Here is a 24,576-nt window from a genome sequence, read left to right as displayed (position 1 = left end):
TGTAGTTTATCAAATGACCATATATCTTTATACAGGTGATCATAGCTGGGGGACACGTTCTAAAGCACTGTAGTTTATCAAATGACCATATATCTTTATACAGGTAGTCATAGCTCGGGGACACATTCTAAAGCACTGTAGTTTATCAAATGACCATATATCTTTATACTGGTGATCATAGCTGGGGGACACATTCTAAAGCACTGTAGTTTATCAAATGACCATATATCTTTATGCTGGTGATCATAGCTGGGGGACACGTTCTAAAGCACTGTAGTTTATCAAATGACCATATATCTTTATACAGGTAGTCATAGCTCGGGGACACGTTCTAAAGCACTGTAGTTTATCAAATGACCACATATCTTTATACAGGTGGTCATAGCTGGGGGACACGTTCTAAAGCACTGTAGTTTATCAAATGACCATATATCTTTATACTGGTAGTCATAGCTGGGGGACACGTAATTTGTTAAGTGTTAAATCATAAGGAAAGGAGTGTTAAAACAAAAATAGCAAAAGCTGGAACCCTTTAGCAAAATAATGTTGAAGACCACAATTTCAAACGTGTATTCAAAATTAATTACGGCTGATGTGTTGTTTGATTGGTTGATTGACAATGTATCATGTGATATAATGAATGTTTCCATAAGGGGCCAACATATCCACCATTTTTGTTAAAGTCCCGGTGGCTGTGTTGACTAGCCGGCTGTTTTTTTTTACTGTTCACTTTGGTTTTTCCTGGCGTGGGTTTGAACCCCACAAAAACCAAAATAAATTTTTATGCACTGGATTTTTTTCTGCATTATTCATAACATAAAAAAATGATAAAAATAGTTTTTTTCAGATGCATTACCGGGAAAACTAATATTTGGTCCAAAAACAAAAGCGAGTCACTTTTAAGTACTGCATTCAGTTTACTTGGTATATGCCTTCCAGATGCGTAGTCAGGCTTTACTGAATGTTACGCACGAAAGGGGGATGGTGTTGAAGGAGGAATATCCCTGTAGCTGTAGGGGGGCTCCCCAAGGAAAAAAAATGAAATATAGAACTAACATGTTGGGCACTGATGTGTATTTGGAGGGATTTATAGGTTCGGGGCCGGCGACCTTGTAGTAACCAAGTGAATGATTTAGGCTCAGTAAGCTATCCAACACAGAGAAAAAATGCTTACTATAGCTGATCTTCCCTTTATTCTGATATCAATATTTAGCTTAGCCCTTGAATTTGATGCCATTTTTTCCCATATTTATTTTTTCATTTTTCAAATTGATGTTACACACATGCGTAAGTGCATAATGCTGGCTACGCCCCAGCCTTCAATGCTTCATATGAGTAGTTATGGCGGTGACAGCTGATGTGAAGTTCTAAATCTTAAGCAATGCAGTTTATCAACTGATCACCTGGAATCATGACTTGAAATTGGATGTTCACCTGGATACACTTGAGGAGCAAAGAGGTCATGTTATGTTTGGAAAACTATGAAAAAAAAGTTGTTTGATTTGAAGTCTACAGATAAAACTCAGGATCTATACAAGTGTAAGAAATGTGGTTAGAATCAGTAAAGACTTAAAAGAAAGTCTTCACTGGATGTGTTAAGAAATAGGTAACTTTTGGTTTAATGAAGACATGGAATTAGAGAAAAAAGGTCACATTGGATTAAGAAAGTGATCTACAAGAATAGGTTTATGTGAAGAAAACTACTAGCTCAACAATTGGATTCACCTGAGGAGTTACAAGAACATTGGATTAAGAAGATATACAAAAATAGGTTGGATTATGTGAAGCAACTACTAGTTAAACAGATTTGGATTCACCTGAGGAATTACAAGAAACTATATGATAAAGGTCTTTTTTACTGTGCTTTGAAAAAAGTTCATCTGAAATGGGCCAAAGTTGAAGAAAAGATTGAAAAAATATGAAAGAATTGTGTGGATTTTAGATGACATGATTGAGTCTGTGACAAAAAACACTTCCATTGTTGGTAGTTTTCTATGCTTGGTGAAATTGAGAAATAATTTTTCATACAAGTATGGTTACTTATCTGCATGGAAAAATCAACATAAGCGGAACTTATGTGAACTGTGCCACAAATTAATTCTCCTGAAAGTACACAGTAACTATTATACACTTTCGTTTGCAAATCACCCTGGAATACATAGATCAAGGGTCTGAAGCATTGATTGATCTTGGCTTTTGTTCACGCTTAAACCACCAAGTGAATTTCCTTTCAAGTCTGACAGCTATGGCCTGTCATTTAACTTCATGCATCATTTTGCTAACATCATCTGCAATTTGACCTGTTGTTTAACTAATCACATAGAACTTTCTACCAAAAAAGTGGGCTCATTTCCACACAAACCATCCATGTTCAGTTTGCATTGATCTCCCCTTTACCAGGGCTTTAAAGTATGCTTGCAACAACTGCATGGTTACAAAGGGAAATCTTTAAAGAGTTGATCATGACTACCTGGGTTATCTTTTAAGAGTTGATCATTACCGTACTACCTGGGATATCTTTGAAGAGGGGATCATGAATATCTGGGATATTTTTTAAGAGTTGATCATGACTACCTGGGATATCTGTGAAGAGGGGATCATGACTACCTGGGATATCTTTTAGAGGTGATCATGAATATCTGGGATATCTTTTAATAGTTGATCATGACTACCTGGGATATCTTTGAAGAGGTGATCATGACTACCTGGGATATCTTTGAAGAGGTGATCATGAATATCTGGGATATTTTTAAAGAGTTGATCATGACTACCTAGGATATCTTTGAAGAGGTGATCATGAATACCTGAGATATCTTTGAAGAGGTGATGATCATGAATATCTGGGATATTTTTAAAGAGTTGATCATGACTACCTAGGATATCTTTAAAGAGGTGATCATGACTGCCTGGGATATCTTTGTGAAGAGGTGATCATGACTATCTGGGATAGATATCTTTGAAGAGGTGATCATGACTACCTGGGATAGATATCTTTGAAGAGGTGATCATGAATAACTGGGATATCTTTGAAGAGGTGATCATGAATAACTGGGATATCTTTGAAGAGGTGATCATGAATACCTGGGATATCTTTTAAGAGGTGACCATGCATACCTGGGATAACTTGAAAGAGTTTATCGTGACTACCTTTACCTGGGATATCTTTGAAGAGTTCATCATGACTACCTGAAGGTGGTATAAATTAACCATCTGCTTTTTGCAAAATGGAAAAATGATTTTAATCATGCCTTAATACATGTAACAGATACTTTTTCAAGCTTCCTGTTGACCTTATAAGGATTATAGTAATCACTTCATACAAGAAATCAACATTTTTAAATACTTTATTTGAAATCATAATATGAAAATAAAATAAATCCATTCAAACAAGTGCTGACACAGCAATTTGACAAATGTTCTGGACAGGGTTTACTTTACACAGAAAGCCAATTGTTCAATGTTCTGTTTGCAAACATAAAAGCCCATATTAGGGAGAAACATTTACAGATGTGCATCATGATGAACCCACTGGTTCAATGAAATTTTAAAAGTTTGAAGGCAAAAGCTGTTACATTTGAGATGAACAGTTACCTTAAATGGAGCTTTAAGCAAAAATCTTAGCAATACACAATCTAATATAAAAGTAAGGTAAAAAAAGTTCTTGGTTTCAGCTAACTTCTAAAATAAATAGGGTTGATCAGTATGCTTTTTTTCTAAAAAAAACAAGAGGCCCATGAGTGCCTATGCTCTAGTGGCATGGCTCATGTGGTTATTTTTGATCCAGAGCATGTATGTATGAGTAATAGCCAACAAACATATTGTTCACGTTTTGTGTTTGAGTTAGCTTAAAACGTTGCACATTTAACATCTGAGAACAGAAAGTGTTGTAAGCAGATTAGTTGCATGAACTACTAGTATTCTAATATGTGCCAAGTAAAGGTCATCTGAGGAGAATAAAATTTGCTACAAAACTGTACTATTGGTCAAATTTTCATTTTTGTAGCGTTAAAAGGACAAAATGGATGGTTTCCCGGCCCAGGGCACATAATTTCAACTGTTTTGCTAGACGGTCTACATATAATGCTCCACAACAAATATCAAAGATATGAGCCTTGTGGTTTGAAACAAGAAGATTTTGAAAATATTTCTTAAAAAACTTGTGACCCCTGGGGGCAGTGCCAGTTTTGACCCTAGGGGCATAATTTGAACAACCATGGTAGCAGACCAATAAAATAATCCTTATTCAAAATAACAAGGGTCTGCATAGTTGTTTCAGACATAAAGATTTTCAAACATTTCCCAATTTAGTATACCAAACCGGTGAACCCAGTGGCGTGGCCAATAATGACCCCAGGGGCCTAATTTGAACAATTTTTCACATGAATTTGTGACTTAACATGTAAACTTGTCTAAAAATAGACTTCGCTCATGTAGACTTGGCTAAAAATAGCATTTTTTTTTACTTTTGAGGCCCATAATCTAGGTATGCATGGGCAGATCTGGTTTTCGAAAGGAACCAAGCTCTAATTGATATCTTAATACTGTACAAGTTTCATCTATATACAATTAAAACTGAAGACTGTACCATGTTCACAAGCAATTGTTTACAGTCGCACAGACGTTCAAGGCCTATAATCTAGGCATGCATGGGCAGATCTGACTGGTTTTCGAAAGGAACCGAGCTCTATTGGATATCTAAATACTGTTTTATTGAGATACAATCATAACTAAAGACTGTATGGTGTTCACAAGCAATTGTTTACAGGCGCTAGGAAGCACATACTACGTACACATTACCATCACATCAGATATTCTGATCTTTGGCCAGTAAAGCTAAAATTAAAACCATGATAATGTACCAAAACTACCTATATCAGGGTATATCACTATTGTATTCTTTTTAGGATATACAAGAGCTGTCATGGGGCAGTGCCCTCAACTACATGCTGCTTTGTCTTAGAAATGAATACAATAATGATAAAGGTAATATGCAATAAAGAGACAAAATAAAAATTAAGCATGAAATGCTGCAATGCAAAAAAAACAACAAGTTTTCAATGATTGACAGACAAACCTAATTAATTAAGCCTTTGTTGTGCGATTAAGTTTCAATATTTTTTTGTTTTAGTGACCTTGATCCTATGGGCCCCGAAAGCAATTCTATAATACTTTGTATACTAAGTTTGTAGATGTATTTGATGCTGCCCTCCTCCTGGCCTGCCAACACAATGACACAGTCATGTCATTTTTATAACCAGGTTTCACTTTACAGGTTAACAAGAGCTGTCATAAAACAGTGCGCTCTACTACGCCTCTTGGAATTGGACGTAAATACAATAATAGTGTGATGTGCCTGTAAAAAGCAATAAAACAATTAAATAAAAAAAGTGAATAAGAATCACAATGTGACAAAACAAGGTTTGATTTGGTTAAGATTATAAAAATGTGCCTGTCAAAATAAAAAAAATAACAAGACGCCAACGCGGCAAAGCTTGATTTTCTATTTGACAATGCAATTTTGCAAACCTAGGATTTGAGCTAATGACCTAGTATTTTTAACCAAAAAGACCCATATTTATATTTATCGGAGATATCATTCATACAAATAACCTGATCAACAGAAACTATTCCATTTGTGTGAGGAAAAACGAACATTTTATAAATACATCAGCTTTTCCAAAAAGATCTGTCCCAGAGACCTAGTTTTTGACCCTAGATGACACACTTTATCATCTAAGATTTCATGTACACAAATATTTTTAAAGTTAATTAAAATTTAAATTTTTGAAAAATATGGTTAGGTCTGAAATTCATGATTGGGATGTGTGTTTATAAAATAACAATTGAATTTAGTTATTAACTGATATGGATAGCTTTGGTAAGCATGGATTTTTTTTATGACATCAGGAAAGTATTTCCTAAGATTTGACCTAGTGACCTAGTTTTTGATCTGAGGTGACCTATATTCACAAATGATTAAGACAACATGTAGACAAATATTCTGACCAAGTTTAAAAAAGATTTGACTAAAATTAATGAATTTTTATGACTGTGGGATTCTTTCTTTTAAAATTTGACCTTGTGACCTAGGTTTTGACCGGGGATGACCCATATTATAGAACTTTTAAGATATTATGCAGACAAATATTCTGACCAAGTTTCATAAAGATTTGACAAAAATTGTTCAATTTATGATGTGGAATGATTTTCCTAAGATTTGACCTAGTGACCTAGAATTTGACCCGGGATGACCCATATTAAAAAACTTTCAAGATAGTATGCAGACAAATATTCTGACCAAGTTTCATAAAGATATGAAAAAAATGTTGAATTTATGACATGGAAATATTTTCTCTAAGATGTGACCTAGTGACCTAGAATTTGACCAGGGATGACCCATATTCATACATCTTCAAGATAACATGCCGACAAATAGTCTGACCAAGTTTGATTACCATTGGATAAAAACTCTTGATTTTATTACATAAAATGAAAACTTTAACGCAGAATTGTTAATGATAGTATAGCCCACCTATTCTTCGAATAGTCGAGCTAAAAATGAACAAATAATAATTTGCAATGCTAATAAGCTCTTGCTCAATTTCATCATGTCCCTTTCACATATGAGTTGGACTGATATATCAATCACTAAATATTAATGGTCCTAGGTCAAAGAATTCAAGGTTCATTGTGCAGAATAACCACTGTTAGCCATTACCTTCACCTTCGACCAAAAAACTCCGAGAACAATACTTGTCATGTTCTGGTCAAATATAACCTACCATTAATGTTTCATGGATTGAAGTCAACCTACAAAATGTATTTTCAAATTATTCAAAAATATAAATGTGTCTGTTTGAAATATAAATGTGTCTGTTTGAAAACATACGCTAAAACATATGCCCATTTGTTTTTACAATAGTGGCATAATACATATAAAATACAATAAATCAATGACACAATGCAGCACAAAAGAGGTCTTTTATATCACAGATTCTCTGCAAGCCAAGGTAGAGTAATTCCATCCAAAGAGCATGCAAACTGACAACAGTCTGTTGAAGAGATTTTCCTGAGGAACAATCCTGGGTATTCATTCCCTTCCTTCTGTCAGAGTAGAGACGTTTCAAACTGACAGCCTGCAATTTTAATGTACATATTTGAAAACTGTTTATATTCACAGTGACTTTTTATAAAAAAAAATACATAAAGTGATGTTACATAAAATGTTGCCCATATACAATAAAATGATTAAACAGACTATCATAAACAATAAGTCTACAAGTACGGTATAAGGCCTTAAAGGGACTGTACACCAGACTGGCACTAAAAAAGTTTTTTTTCTGTAACATATCTCAGGACAATTATTTAATAGAATGTGTTACGCTTTTATGTCATAATTGTAAAAAAAGTACAATCATGTAAAAAAAATGTGTCACCAAAATTGAAGTCCAGTGTTGTATCAACTGTACTACGAAGGCTTACTTTTTACATAAAGTGATGTTACATAAAATGTTGCCCATATACAATAAAATGATTAAACAGACTATCATAAACAATAAGTCTACAAGTACGGTATAAGGCCTTAAAGGGACTGTACACCAGATTGGAACTAAAAAGGTTTTTTTCTGTAACATATCTCAGGACAATTATTTAATAGAATGTGTTACGCTTTTATGTCATAATTGTAAAAAAAGTACAAACATGTAAAAAAAAATGTGTCACCGAAATTGAAGTCCAGTGTTGTATCAACTGTGCTACGAAGGCTTACTTCAATCAAGTGGTATATTAAAGCTATACACCTAACTTGGTTATATCATGTGATAACATCGACTAGCCAATCACGCATAAGAAATTAATTCTACTAGGTAGACATACCCAGTAATCTTTTTGAATGGAAAAATATGAAATAACTGCTAAACTTAATAAACTTGCAATTTGATCATCTGGTGCACACTGTTGCTTTAACAGCAATTAAAAAAACAACACATTCATGAAACAAATTATATAATTTACTTTGCCTGTATATAATTATTTAAAACTATATTTATTTATTTTTAATTATTTTTCGTTTTAAATACAGAAATGCTTATGCTGAGGACTTGGAAAGTTCTATTCTTACACATGGAAGTGGTGCAGAATGTATCCATTAATAGCCACGGCCGCAGATGTAATTCTGTAGATGTTTTCATGGCTGCTACTGATATCATGGACTCAACGGCATGGTCAACTGTTGGTCCAGGCAGCGATATATCTGCCATCTCTGTGGAAGGCTCTGGATGAAGGGCGGCAAAGGTCCATAACCAACTCCTAATAGCAAAATGAATTATTATTCAGAGTATGAGATGCACTATTTATTGAACATGTAAATGTACATGGGTATATCATTTTTGTTCTCACTCATCAACTCAATACTCTTTAAATCGTTGTTTATATTTCAATCCTGTACTTGTGTATAGACCTGTACTTGTTCATAGACATTTCCTTTAGGCCTGGCGGAAACAATAAATGTCTTATCATACAAAATTACAAACACAAAGCACAGTCTTACCAGTTGGTGTTTCAACACAGTTTGTTCTTCAACATTCCAGAAGCAAGCACGTGTAGACAGACACCAAGCACACACTTTAGGGTGATAGTGGTGGTGGTCATTTTGTGCTATTGTGCATCTAATAGCTTGTTAACTGCTACAGGTCTTTTTAGGCCAAATCTAAAAAAAATGAACATCTGTCAATTGACCTACAGTGCATGAGAAAGTCACCTTTATAGAGTTATATGGTAAGAGAATTTAATAAAAAAACAGAGCTTTTAAGGTAAAGTCCAGTCAAAATCTCTAATATAAATGTGTATGGTCAGTGGAATAAGAACACAGCTGAAGACAATATACTTCCTGCCATATAAACCAGTGTTAGGTATAGATATGTACCGGAGTATATACAGTCATCTGTTAAACTACAGTGCTTTAGAACGTGTCCCAAAGCTATATGATAACTAGTATAGAGATATATGGTCATTTGATAAACTACAGTGCTTTAGAACGTGTCCCAAAGCTATGATAACTAGTATAGAGATATATGGTCATTTGATAAACTACAGTGCTTTAGAACGTGTCCCCCAGCTATGACTACCTGTATAAAGATATATGGTCATTTGATAAACTACAGTGCTTTAGAACGTGTCCCCCAGCTATGACTACCAGTATAAAGATATATGGTGATTTGATAAACTACAGTGCTTTAGAACGTGTCCTCCAGCTATGACTACCTGTATAAAGATATATGGTCATTTGACAAACTACAGTGCTTTAGAATGTGTCCCAAAGCTATTACTATCAGTATAACGATATATGGTCATTTGATAAACTACAGTGCTTTAGAACGTGTCCTCCAGCTATGACTACCTGTATAAAGATATATGGTCATTTGACAAACTACAGTGCTTTAGAACATGTCCCAAAGCTATTACTACCAGTATAAAGATATATGGTCATTTGATAAACTACAGTGCTTTAGAACGTGTCCCCCAGCTATGACTACCTGTATAAAGATATATGGTCATTTGATAAACTACAGTGCTTTAGAACGTGTACCCCAGCTATGACTACCAGTATAAAGATATATGGTCATTTGATAAACTACAGTGCTTTAGAACGGGTCCCCCAGCTATGACTACCTGTATAAAGATATATGGTGATTTGATAAACTACAGTGCTTTAGAACGTGTCCCCCAGCTATGACTACCTGTATAAAGATATATGGTCATTTGATAAACTACAGTGCTTTAGAACATGTTCTCCAGCTATGACTACCAGTATAAAGATATATGGTCATTTGATAAACTACAGTGCTTTAGAACGTGTCTCCCAGCTATGACTACCAGTATAAAGATATATGGTCATTTGATAAACTACAGTGCTTTAGAACGTGTCCCCCAGCTATGACTACCAGTATAAAGATATATGGTCATTTGATAAACTACAGTGCTTTAGAACGTGTCCCAAAGCTATGACTACCAGTATAAAGATATATGGTCATTTGATAAACTACAGTGCTTTAGAACGTGTCCCCCAGCTATGACCACCAGCATAGAGATATATGGTCATTTGATAAACTACAGTGCTTTAGAACGTGTCCCCCAGCTATGACTACCAGTATAACGATATATGGTGATTTGATAAACTACAGTGCTTTAGAACGTGTCCCCCGCCTATGACTACCAGTATAAAGATATATGGTGATTTGATAAACTACAGTGCTTTAGAACGTGTCCCCCAGCTATGACTACCTGTATAAAGATATATGGTCATTTGATAAACTACAGTGCTTTAGAACGTGTCCCAAAGCTATGACTACCAGTATAAAGATATATGGTCACTTGATAAACTACAGTGCTTTAGAACGTGTCCCCCAGCTTTGACTACCCGTATAAAGATATATGGTCATTTGATAAACTACAGTGCTTTAGAACGTGTCCCCCAGCTTTGACTACCCGTATAAAGATATATGGTCATTTGATAAACTACAGTGCTTTAGAACGTGTCCCAAAGCTTTTACTACCAGTATAAAGATATATGGTCATTTGATAAACTACAGTGCTTTAGAACGTGTTCCCGAGCTATGACTACCAGTATAAAGATATATGGTCATTTGATAAACTACAGTGCTTTAGAACGTGTCCCCCAGCTATGACTACCTGTATAAAGATATATGGTCATTTGATAAACTACAGTGCTTTAGAACGTGTCCCCCAGCTATAACTACCAGTATAAAGATATATGGTCATTTGATAAACTACAGTGCTTTAGAACGTGTCCCCGAGCTATGACTACCTGTATAAAGATATATGGTCATTTTATAAACTACAGTGCTTTAGAACGTGTCCCCCAGCTATGACTACCTGTTGAAAGATATATGGTCATTTGATAAACTACAGTGCTTTAGAATGTGTCCCAAAGCTATTACTACCTGTATAAAGATATATGGTCATTTGATAAACTACAGTGCTTTAGAACGTGTCCCCCAGCTATGACTACTAGTATAAAGATATATGGTCATTTGATAAACTACAGTGCTTTAGAACGTGTCCCACAGCTATGAATACCTGTATAAAGATATATGGTCATTTGATAAACTACAGTGCTTTAGAACGTGTCCCCCAGCTATGACTACCAGTATAAAGATATATGGTCATTTGATAAACTACAGTGCTTTAGAACGTATCCTAAAGCTATTACTACCAGTATAAAGATATATGGTCATTTGATAATCTACAGTGCTTTAGAATGTGTCCCCCACCTATGATCACCAGTATAAAGATATATTGTCATTTGATAAACTACAGTGCTTTAGAACGTGTCCCAAAGCTATTACTACCAGTATAACGATATATGATCATTTGATAAACTACAGTGCTTTAGAACGTGTCCTCGAGCTATGACTTCCTATATAAAGATATATGGTCATTTGATAAACTACAGTGCTTTAGAATGTGTCCCAATACTATTACTACCAGTATAAAGATATATGGTCATTTGATAAACTACAGTGCTTTAGAACGTGTCCTCCAGCTATGACTACCTGTATAAAGATATATGGTCATTTGATAAACTACAGTGCTTTAGAACGTGTCCCCGATCTATGACTACCTGTTAAAAGATATATGGTCATTTGATAAACTACAGTGCTTTAGAACGTGTCCCAAAGCTATTACCACCTGTGTAAAGATATATGGTGATTTGATAAACTACAGTGCTTTAGAACGTGTCCCCCAGCTATGACTACCAGTATAAAGATATATGGTCATTTGATAAACTACAGTGCTGTAGAACATGAGGCCCAACTAGGACTACCATTATAAAGCCAATTGTCATTTGTTTAACTTGTTTAGGTTAGTTTAGGTTAAATGTCAATAAATTTTGTAAAGGTCAAAATTCAGCTCATTCCCACCAAATCACTGTGTGCTTTGCTGAAAAAAATGATTTGCAAGCATCAATAGTTAAATAATGCATAAAATTATGGAAATATTTAATACCGTCTTCCCAAAATTCTTCGTACTAGAGTCAGGCACAAATTATCTTGCATTTCCAGCTCCTGGATTTTCCTTAAAGCCTCTTCCAAGGTTTTACAAACCAGCAATTTTGTTCGCTGTGGTGTACTCATGTGTTTTACACAGATATCAATGACGTAATTGTGTAAACACGCACCTGCCTAAATCCACACTGTCGTTTATCAAAATCCATACTGTATTTAATTTTTACGAAAACTGTATTCCTGAAAATTAGGTCTCATTGGACTTATCTTTAATGATGTTATATATTTTTATATATCAAAATATTATTAAGCCTTAATGCTTGAACAGAGTTCCAAACTATTTATTTCTGTCTTGCGGCCTATTTAGAGAATATATGCGTAATGACGTCATGAAAATGTGTGTAGCCTGGAAATTGTGTCAATCAAAACAATAATTAATCACTATAATACGGGTAATAATACATAATTCGCCCTGATCAGGGCCCAAATATTCTTCAACATGTCGAAGAGTTCCAAGTCTTCGCTAAGGAATGATTCCGGAGTTGTTGAAGTAAAGAGCAAGGTATGGTTTCTTGTGAGGTCGGCCCAGTTGTCTATCCTAAATTATGATCGGACCTGCTTGAGGCCATCAGAATTATTAATGTCGTTCATCTTTGTCGTGATATTTTTTTTTTACTTTTATGTTATAAAAGGAATGGCAATATTACTATATTATAGTATATTCCATACTTTTTTAGGAGTCTATCATGAACTATTTTAATGCAACGTTTATAAATACGTTGAAACTGTTGTCTATCACAGATTATTTAGCTTGACGAATAGGCTATTGAGCAAACAGATTTTAGGCTTAAGAGTATCACGTTTATGAAACTGTTGTCCGCATCTCAATAATATGTACCTTTTAATACGAAGTTGTTAGTGTCTATCAAAGAAATATTTTAATTGATATTTATGTATGTCATACAAAAATAACCCTATCATATACCATTTCTTTTATGGACATTTGAAGGTACATATTAACAAAATCAATTGATATATTTTAATTTTTGCATAAAATATGTTCTTTGATAATATAAAGAAAAGTACATTGATCAAACAAGTGTAAGTGAGAAAGAAATAGAACTGGCTTCAATTGCCAATCAATAATTTCTGCTCACAGTCTGCAGTCTATCACAGATCAATGAGCAATTGCAATGACCAACAGTTAACACAAACGCTTCCGTGGGAGGGGGGATGGCACACCCGGCACATGCCCCATCACTAAAGTCTTCAAAGTTTGCATTCTATCTCAAAGGAGTGGAAATTAATAAACTACACCTTTCAAATGCCATCATGTGCAGGCGATGTGAACTCATAACAACAAATTCAAACAGCGCAACTTCCTTTAATTATGTCCTCTTGATGTTTCTTCATCCGTATATAAACAACAGTTTCCACGTCTTCCAACAATTTCCAATACTGGTGAAAATGTATCCATCATCCGTGTGATATTTGTTGAAAACAAGAAAAGCATACATGCCATAAAACTGAGAAAAAAGTTATTTTCTCCAGTTTTGTAGCAGAACGCAATCCTTGAACATGTGCAAGATATGCCATGAAGTCAATATTACCACTACTTGAAGGCCACCGATGTGTTATGTTCACTTGTATGTCTTTCTGATTTCTTCACAAATTGCTTACGTCTAGCGGACCCTTGGGGGGGAGGGGTACGCCCCTTAGGTATGTCCTCTCTTGGGGAGCGGAGTACGCCCCTTAGGTATGCCCTCTCTAACGTCTATTCCTGAACTCTCCCCTCCTTTTAAGATAAACTTTCATAACCAGTATCACTTATTACCTTATTATTATAATAAAATTAATGATGTCATTAAACTTATCTTGAAGCCATGTGATGGCAGATAAACAATGGTTAAAGTTAAATGAACAGTAATGTTCATTTCTATTTTTTTTATTGATAAGATTAATCCCAGTATGAAAGATTCATTTTATATTAGAAAATAAATAAAATATATATGTTTAGGAAAGACAATTAAGAAAACCATGTTTTATGATAGACAATATTTTTTATGTAAATGATACATAAGAAAAAATATTCTTATTGTCTATCATGAAATATATATTTCTTATTGTCTATCATGAACAATATTTCTTACTGTCTATCAAGAATTGTTTTTATTATTGCCTATCATGAAATATTTTTCTAACTGTCCATCATAAATATTATCATATTTTATGATAGACAATAAGAATTTTTTTTTAATATTTCTTATTGTCTATCATGAAAAATATTTCTTACTGTCTATCATGAATTATTTTTATTATTGTCTATCATGAAATATTTTTTCTGTCAATCATAAATTTTAATGCATATATATAAATTAAAATATTTCTTATTGTCTACCATGATTTTTTTCCTTACTGTCTATCAGGAATTATTTTCATTATTATCTATCATGAAATATTTTTCTTACTGTCTATCATAAATTTTAATAAATATATTTTATGATAGACAATACGAAAACAAATCATACATAATTACAGTAAAGCAAAAATCATGATTGACTGTAAGAAACTTACTACTTGTGTTTTCATGTAATTATAGGACAAATAAGAAAAATATAAATAATTCTCATTGTCTATCATAAATTTAAAAAACAACAACATATTTTACGATAGATAATAAGAAAAAATCTGGATAAACAGCTACAGTTAAGTTCAACATTTCAAGAATAATATTTTACGATAGACAAGAGGAACTGCGTTGATCATGAATGATAGATAATATGACAAATAAGACCACTTTTTTATGCTTCAACTACAAAATTTTCATAATTTGTTTTCAAGATAGACACCAAAAAATGTGTTTCTCCTTTGTTGACTTTCGTCTATAAACTCGAAGTGAGAGCAATATTAAAACCATTAGCAAGATTTCCAAATCCTTTAAGCGAAGACCATGACACAAAACGAGTTGTTTCAATTTCATGTGTTCGAATCGCATCCAGAGCCTCCAATAAACTTTTTTGCATGGTCGCCGCCATGTTGTATCACCTAAAACGACCATTTTACGGTAGTCGAGCTACTTTACATTACTTTACAGTATATTAATAATTGTGATGCCCAATAAAGAGGTCGTATAATAATCTGAGATAGACAATAGCATCGACGTTCTTGTGACATTTTGTACAGGTGTTCAGGCAGGTGTGGTATCTTGGACAAATGAGTCACACCTACCCTAATTCTCTGGTCATTTGGATCAAAAAAGAGGAAATTTATTGCAGTGCTTTTATTTCCTTCCGAATTGCTTTAATTTGCTAATTTTAGAATTTCGGCATTCATGCCATTGTCTCTTCATCAGTAAGGAAGTTGTCTCACAGAACTTGTGACCTGTAATAAAGCCTCGTCAGTGGAATCTGCAAACTTCGTATCGTTTTACAAAGTGCATCAATTTGACAACTTCCTTGATTGTTAACCGTTCTCTTTTTCAGGAAAAAATGTCTCTTAATTTGTTTGGAAACCTTTTAAAATTAAAAACAAATGGGCAAATGCACTCATTTTTTATTACTTCCTTGAATTAATATTGAGCAAAAAGTTTAAACATAAACCCAGTTTTGTGGCACTGGGTAAACGCCAAAGACATAGAACATAAAATCACAAACAAGACTTCATCAATATTTTAAGACTCTTATCCCAATCACAACAAATGCATACAAAATAGAATTATTGCCTTATTTAGATGATTCCGGTATGAATTAAGATGACTAACTATTATTTGATTCTATTTCGCTTCTAAATAAACAGCATGACCGAACATAAATAAAATATATACTGTAAACAGTAAAAGATATAAAAAATACAATACATAAGTATCAAATAAAAAAACCCCAACTAATTATGTTTCCCTTTCAAAACCTCTGTGTTCCCAACATTCTGACTGCTGCTCCTGTGTAAAGGGGTTAAAAAATAACACTGGTAAATTCTTCCCCAGGGAACATAGATTTCAACATATGATATCTAACTTACGCCATTTGTATTGTATGTATTTCAGTTTGATGCAGAATTTCGACGATTTTCTGTGGACCGTGGAAGACAGACAAAATTTGCAGATTTCAAGGAGACTGTTGAACGTATTCACTTTCTTAAGGACCATCCATTCACAATAACATACACCGACATCCATGGGGACCTACTGCCTATCAACAATGATGATAACTTTAACCTCGCCATCTTTACTGCTAAGCCTGCTCTTAGAATAAATGTACAAAAGAAAGGTATAATTGCTATTGTAATTTTTCTGGCTTTTAAGTATTATCATATGAATAACTGGATGTCTTAAGATGGATATGATATTAAAACAGTAACGAAAATGTTAATATACATTGTTACAATGTAGTTTGCAAAAGTACATTTTGTGCCACTGATGATGTGTGTTCACATACTCACCCACCAAAAAGCTCATTTGTACACTTAATACTGGTTGGCTATACATGAAGAATTTTCAGGATTTATCCGAAGAAGGAATATATTTCCATTTTTAAGACTACATTTGTGTACCTAATGCATGCAAATTTTAACTAGAGACCATTAATTTTATCCAGTGCTTTTTTAGTGATTCATGAACAACACATTTAGAATCGCTTTGATGAATTATGCATATATGTATATTATGATACCCTAGGTCTACTTTATTAGTAAGGGATATGGCATTAACTTAGATGTTAAATCATGTTTTATTTTAAAGACTTGAAAACTTCTAGTTGAGTTTGGCTTCTTACATGATTTTCACAATGAGTCTACTGTTTCTCTAATTTGAATTAACTGCTGATTTCTTTGTTAAACTTAAAAATTTAAAATGTAATAAGAATATATTAGCCAATTAATGCATATTATATGTATGTAAGTAATATCAGGTTTTAGTTTATGAATACATTTATTAAAATTTAAGCTTTTACCCTTAAGACTTATCCAACATTGGTAAAAGACATACATAAAAGTGAGAATGGTCTGTAGCATGATTGTGGTATTTCAGATATCGACAGCCTAATTTTCTCATTAGTGTAATAGCTGATAAAATGTGACTGTTTTATATCACTGTGTGTTGTAGATTGTTAGGTCTCTAATTTAGATAAAGCACTAAGAAGATTGAGTTTCAAATAAATATCAAGATTACATGGGTGTATATATAGATCATTAGGGTATTTCCAATGAAATCTTTTTTTTATTAGAATATAATCTTTGTAATGCACTTTAAACTAAACCTACCTTAAACCTTTATACAGGTATAAATATGCAAATGGCACTTAGCTTTTGTATGCACTAATACAGAAGGTACAATATTCCAATCCAATGACATGTTTGTGGCCAGTGTGCTGGTTTATCTACCTTTGTGTGATAAGAGGGTGATTAAGGTGATCATAAAACTGGCATGGATTGCCAATTAATGGGATATCTGGTTTCTTCTCTTTGAATAGCTTTTTAAAATCTCAAAATGGTGCACAGATCTATGGTATTAGTTTATCAATGTACATGGTATATTGGCAGAATTATCAGAGAATGATAAGATATCACAAAATTCAAATTAACAAGTTGTTTTATTGACAATGGAAATATGCCTAATTGTTTTTATCTGATTTTAGGGCAATGGTCTCAAAAATTCTAAGTAGGGTAGGGACATAGTTATTTATATATTTTAAATGTCGAATTAAAACAGCAATGCAAGTGATGAATGCTGACCATGACATTTATATATGTTGTGTATTAAATAATAACAGTAAATACTATGACTGTTTATCATTGTAATCCATACAAATGGAGTTCACTGTCAACAACTTAATTTTTTTTTCTTAAATTAGAGTTTATTATCTAAGATCGAGAAAACTCAATGGTGGAGGGCTTGCCTTAAACAAAGGAAGTTTGTTTTTGCTCACTTGATTGTGACAAGCAGATATGGGTCTTATTATAAATATGGCATAGTGGGAAAAGTTTCCTTTAAGACTGCAACAGAAAGAATAGTGGCTCCCATAGGATGATATGATTAGAAGGTCAAAGATACCTAAGGTTAATAACTGTTCTTTTTATATATACTTAACTTAAGTGCAGGTACATAAACTGATATGCTTCAGAATTTAAGAAAATATACTATTGCTACCTTATTCTTGACCAATTAAATTTTTATTACTTTGACAATCAATCATTGTTACATAACTACCATAGAACATGTAAATAATCATTTGGAATTAAACAAATGTTTGAAATAGAAATAGCCATTGTTAAAGAACCAAAAAGAGGTTGATGAAGAACATTTTTTTCAATTATTAAATTATTAGCTATGTGGCCACAAAATCCCCAGTTAAAAAAGTGCCAAAATGTTGTTTATTACTGTAAACATCAAATACAAGAGGTAAACCTTAGGGAAAGATATTGAGAAAATCAGGTTTGTGGTTTCTCTGTGGAAATTTTACAAATGTTTTTTATGTTAATTGCATTCATATATACATATGAGCAATATAGTATTCAACTAATATGACCTTAACAAAGAGTTTCATTTATATTATAATCATTGATATAATTCAAGTAAAAAATATGGTACAACTGTCTACCCAGTACAGTCATCGAAATTAGTCTTCTGGATGAACAAGCCAAAATCAAATTGCTTGGCATTACATTTTTTAACAAGACCCGCTTATAAAACCCAGAATTATAAGCCTGGAAAACATTTTACCAGTGCAGGGCTTGTGGGCTTGTGCTAATTTCAACCACTGCCAGTATACAAAATGATTTGTATTTTCACGTATCTATTCCTGTATGATGTTCAATTAAATACCTGTTAACATGTATATTGTCTTTACAGGAGAGAGCTATGGTGAGTTGAATGGTTATGGCACGGTTCAGAAGAGGAAGAAGCCTCTCACCAAAATCCTGAGTAGCGACTCCGGCTCTCCACGGGCCCGTATTCCCATCGGCCTTCCTGAGGACTTTCGCCGGGTCTCTGCCATCATTGATGTTGACGTTGTGCCTGAAACCCATCGGAGGGTGAAACTGATGAAAAATGGGTCCGATAAGCCCTTAGGCTTTTACATTCGTGATGGCACCAGTGTTCGCGTTACCCCACAGGGTCTTGATAAAGTGCCAGGCATTTATATTTCGCGTTTAGTTCCAGGAGGTTTGGCAGAGAGTACAGGTTTGTTGGCTGTGAATGATGAGGTGCTTGAGGTGAACGGCATTGAAGTTCACGGCAAAACCCTTGACCAGGTCACGGACATGATGGTGGCCAATAGTTCAAACCTGATTATTACTGTGAAACCCGTGAATCAAAGACTTACACTGGCGCCACAGCGAGGCGGAGTGGGCAGGTACTCCCAGATGTCGCAGGCTTCCCACTTAACAAACACGTCTGGTCACTCCAGGCAGTCTTCCAAATCTTATGACTCTGACATGATTCCAGAACAAGATGATGAGGACGAAGTTCAAGACTATTTAAATAAGAGTTCATCAAAAAGTGACCAAAGTAGCAGAAGTGATAAGTCAGAGAGGAGTCGGGTTAGTGACCCAGCTGAAAAATTGACACAGGTGGAGAAATTGAACAAAAGTGATAGAAGTTACCATAGTAACCGGAGCAATGGTAGTTCAGGTAACCGGTCAAACGGGAGTGGCCCCAATCAGCAGGCAAACGGTAGTGGACGCAACCAGAAAGCTGGCGGGAGTGGTCGTAGCCAAGGAAGCGGAAGTGGAAGTGGAAGGCAAAAACATGAGGGAGGGGGCACAAAAGGGGCCAGTGATGGGCCGATGGTCACACTCTAGTGGCATCCATTCGGTTTCATACAAACAATGGTTGTGTCCCCTTAGAGAAAGCAATGTGTAAGCTTCGAATGGAAATGTGAAATATACATGAAATTGCATAAGTTAAAGAAACCAGTATTTGATTATATCATTACTCATTAGATAACATTTGTTTGTATTTAACGTTGTTTGAAAATTATTAAATGATAGAATTTGAAAAAAAATTCAATGGTTAACACAGTTCCTTAAATTTATTTAAAACTTAAATTTTGATTGACAGTCATTGGATACAATTCCTGTGATGTTACTTGATTGAGAAATAACAATGAGGTGATTTTCTTCCTTGACCTTAATCAATGTGTCTTTATTGGAAAATAGTATTAGAGATAGAAATATGCTTTTTCATTTGTATTGAGTTGCTATGCAAGTATTTTTGTATCCGAAATATGGACCAATTTTGTAATTATTCCAAGACTTTTGTCAATTTACTCCGTTGTAACATATCTTGATTATGAATGTGTTGTGTCTTGCAATTGTTGTAAATAAATAAGTCTTCATGTAGTAAGGTGTGCACAGATTGCATGTATTAATGATATAAATTATAAGCATTATTTACACTGTGTACATGTATGAAAATATTTTGCTTTTTGGCTAACATTTGATTTGGCTAGGGTTACCTTCAACTAAGTTTAAACATTTGTAAAAAGGTTAAATGAGGTTCTCTTCCATTTGCGATGTAGATTATATCTTTAATAAAAGACGTACTTCTCAAAATAGTTGTAATGAAAAGATATTTCAAACTATCAAGTAGTTATATTTAAGTAATGATCATTATTGGTAAAAGTAAGTAAAATCCACATTGAAGAAAAATACCATGGCAATTTTTGCACCAGCAAACAACAGAAAGAAAAAGAGTAGCAACGTAAACTTTATGCTCTAGCTAAATCATTTGACAATTATCAATTATTGCTTTTATACAAAAGTGTTTTTAACCACATCTGGTGAGGTACATATTTGCTTTTTGTAAGGGGATAACAGACATATATATTTTTTGCCTGTACTCTTTTTAGTTTGCGCACATTTATGTAACTTTAGTAATGGACTTGTACCAATCACTATTCACCAGGTTCCAGGTTGTTCTATTGTAAAGAAATCCACACGATCATGATTTAAAGTCACCTTTGAGTATTGACTACGCAGCCTTTATTTTATATCATGTTTTCAGTCCATCGAATCATTCCAGATAATAACATCTTTCCTTTGAGTCTGACAGCATTTAATTGATTTGTTCCATATTCAGTGGCTTAAACTTTGATATTATTTTATGAGTAGAAAAAAACTGATGGTAAAGCCCATATAAAACCAAAAACATTGTTTGGAGGAATTATTTCATGATTAAGCGTCTTCCAAAACAATTGTGCATATGTGAAGTTTATAGTTTAAATTAAATTAAAAAACAATGTTGGGTTAATGCCAGAAAGCTACCAAGCGACATTGAAATATAGAAGGTTTTGGAACCTTATGGCGTTAAACCCACAAATTATATTCCTAAAAACATCATGTATGTGATCTCTTTTTATGGTGCTTGGCAGTTTAGTTGCTAATGTACTTGTATCAGGTGTTGCCAGCAGATGAAAGAAATGTCTTAAAATCAGATTATACATGACTAAAAGTCAGTAATACATTTCTTGCCTTTATTCGATATATTAAACAGCCATATTTTAGAAAAAATTAGGCAAAAATAGCAGACTTATTTCAATAATTGGTCTCCTATGAATAATTATATCCTACACTGAAACTAAATAGTTATAGCACATTATTTGGGCAGAATTCACATGTTCAGTCTATGGCAAGTGTCGAATAGATTTTTCATCATATAACACATTCGTATATAAGCAAAAAATAGGGGAATCTCATCGTAGAGCGCCAGTAATTGACTAGAAGTATTGCATATTAAAGGTATTGACATTTATCATTTGGCATCACCAAATTAGACAATTTTGGAAAAACTTGTAGTCAGATTCTCAAATGGTTACCTTTTCATTTCTTAACTTTCTTATGCATGTATGTGATAAAGATATCCTGAGTTTGCATTTTTGATTGTCAAGATTGTACTTGGCAAACTTTCTTTCATTAGTTTTACACATTTTAAATTTCATTCCACTCTGTAATGAATGTGTCTATGTGAATATTTTTATAAAAAATATATATTTAGCTGTAAATACACATGATGCTTGTATAGCAGTACATAAGATTGTGAATTGTATTTAGTAAATAACTAGTCTTTTATTTGCAGAAGTGTGCATAGTTTTAATCCTGTACATTTATTTCAATGTACAGGAATGAAGCGGATGTTTTACTGTTTTACATGTACCATTTTGGTTACTACGGTTACAATGGTTGTTGAGCAACATAATCATGTGTATTCAGAATTTATAAACTTGCCATTTACTTATTAGTAATTTATGTTATTATACACATGTATATACCTATTATTTAAAAAAAATTCAAACCACTATGAAATTACTGTCAGCCTTAATCATTGCATGAACATTTTCATTTGCCACAAATATCAACATTGAACATCAGTAGTAAAACATATAATATTCAAATATACAAGAGGAAAAAAGTAACTGTGTATGTAAGACATACGTGTTCTTAAATTTACTAAGAAATATGACCATTTAAAGATGATTACCATGCTGTAATACCAGAGTTGCTTTGCTAAGTTAAGTATTTAAGAAGATTGGTAATTGCCAAACGTCTTAAGTTCATTTTAGACAAATCGCTTACCATGCACAGTTACTTCCTCTTAGATAATAATATGGTGTGTAGCGGGTGATTTTCACACACTTTTTTGTGATTTGTAAATGAAAATATTGAGCCAAACTATTTTTTTAAAGGAAGGATCAATTATCACGACTTCACTTAAGCAAACATACATTTGCAAATACATATATGTGCCTTTCTGTGTTTGTATTTTTGTTTCCATGAAATATAATTTTAGCTAAATCTTACACTTTTTAACTTTTTTTTAATTCACCAGTTGTGATTTTTGCTAACCTAAGTGTTGTGTATTTTTTCTACAAAGTCTTACATATCACTTACCTAGACATTCCTTATTTTAGTTGCAATCTATACTGATATTTAATTGTACCATACATGTAGAAACAATCATGTTTACCAGACTTTTACATTAATAATTGACTGATAAGTGTGAGATTATTTGATTATTTAAAATCGTTCAGCTATTTTTCAATTATTGCAGTCAGTTTTGAAATAACAGTGTGATTGCATGAGTTTACTAACATGAAGTACCGGTATTATCAAACAAAAAATAGACCTTTTTAATTAAATAAAACAAAATTGCTTATCTCGCGGAGTCAAATTTTAGTACTAATGAGTGCTGTCTCTTTCATTTCAGTTTTCTTTAAAGTGCTAAGGGGTTGGTTCATCAGTTAATGTTAAATATAAATCACTGCTGTCAAGCATATAACTATTTTGTTATTTCCAACTTTGACAAAGATGTTCAGTTTCGTTTAATGGTTAATAGCTGTAAACTTGAAATATACCAGATTCAACTGAGTAAAGCTCAGTTACTGTAGAAATTGACATAGGTATTGAAATATGGTTAACAAAGTAAATGATTTAAGGTTTAAAGTGTGGAAATATCACAATATTCTGCTGTGATGGGTGATGTAATGTATTATTCATATAGTCTTAATTATTCTGTACATTTGTATGAAAATAACATAATAATGAATATTTTTAACTTTACTATTATCTAAATACATTCTTTAGTGATTTATTTTATTATGCAATAAACTATTATGTATGACACTTACTTGTTGCTTGTCAATGCCAGACCGAACAAATTTCATTCAGGGGTCTTTCCTGTTGACAGGGAAACAAAGCGGACTTATAACAAGAGCCATCGTAAGACAGCGCGCTCAACTATGCCGCTTTACTTAGAAATGAATACAATAATGATGTAATATTACCAAGTTTGGTCTCTTTATGTCAAACCTAACTAAAATTATTCGATACATAAGGTGACTTTGATGCTGCCCTCCCACCAGCCCGCCAGAACAATGACGCAAGCCATTCAAATAACTTGATTTCCCATTATGAAAATGTGGTAAAGAATATACAAATATGTCTTTCAAAAGAAATTTAAAAAAATTCCAAGGGCCATAATTTGTATTTAGGGTTAAAATGGAGTTATGTTTGTTGTTGCAAGATGGTCTTAAATAATTTTGAATTTTAGTAACTGCATTGAATGAACGGTATAGAATTTTTTTTATTAAAATCCCAACTTGCCCTTAACTTTTACTTGCCTAAAACTTTAACCTAAGTCAATGAGGGGCCATAACTTGTATTAAGGATACGGAGTTATGTAACCACATTGGGTGATGGTCCTGAACAATTGTGTGAAGTATTAAGTCAATTGAATGAAGGGTATAGAAGTTATTAATAAATATCCCAACCAGCCCTAAAACTTTAACCTAAGTTCCATAGTCAATCAGGGGCCATAATTTGTATATAAGATAATATGGAGTTATCTAACCTCATTATGTGATGGCTCTGAACAACTATGTGAAGTATTAAGTCAATTGAATGAATGGTATTGGAGTTTTAAGTGAACATCCCAACTTGCCCTAAAACTTTAACCTGCCCTAAAACTTTAAACTAAGTCAATCAGGGGCCATAATTTGTATTAAGGATAATATGGAGTTATGTAACCTCATTGTGTGATGGTCCTGAACAATTGTGTGAA

General features: G+C 33.4%; 1 protein-coding gene and 1 long non-coding RNA gene across 2 annotated transcripts; one reads left to right on the top strand and one right to left on the bottom strand.

The window, feature by feature from the left end:
* Positions 1-3,328: 3,328 nt before the first annotated feature.
* LOC128242885 (uncharacterized) lies at positions 3,329-12,183 on the bottom strand. The gene is made up of 4 exons (XR_008262736.1): positions 12,028-12,183; positions 8,549-8,707; positions 8,120-8,307; positions 3,329-7,136 (listed from the first exon to the last, which is right to left on the bottom strand). It is a non-coding gene; the product is annotated as an uncharacterized LOC128242885 (long non-coding RNA).
* A 208-nt stretch (positions 12,184-12,391) lies between these two features.
* On the top strand, positions 12,392-23,639 carry LOC128242884 (partitioning defective protein 6-like). Its single transcript, XM_052960285.1, has 3 exons — positions 12,392-12,588; positions 16,069-16,291; positions 18,871-23,639. Exons 1-3 carry the CDS (start codon positions 12,526-12,528, stop codon positions 19,818-19,820), a joined length of 1,236 nt encoding a protein of 411 aa, XP_052816245.1. The 5' UTR covers positions 12,392-12,525; the 3' UTR covers positions 19,821-23,639.
* The last annotated feature ends 937 nt before the right edge of the window (positions 23,640-24,576 follow it).

Source organism: Mya arenaria, chromosome 8 (assembly GCF_026914265.1).
Source record: "Mya arenaria isolate MELC-2E11 chromosome 8, ASM2691426v1".
NCBI lineage: Eukaryota > Metazoa > Mollusca > Bivalvia > Myida > Myidae > Mya > Mya arenaria.
This window is presented reverse-complemented; position numbering and strand designations above follow the sequence as displayed.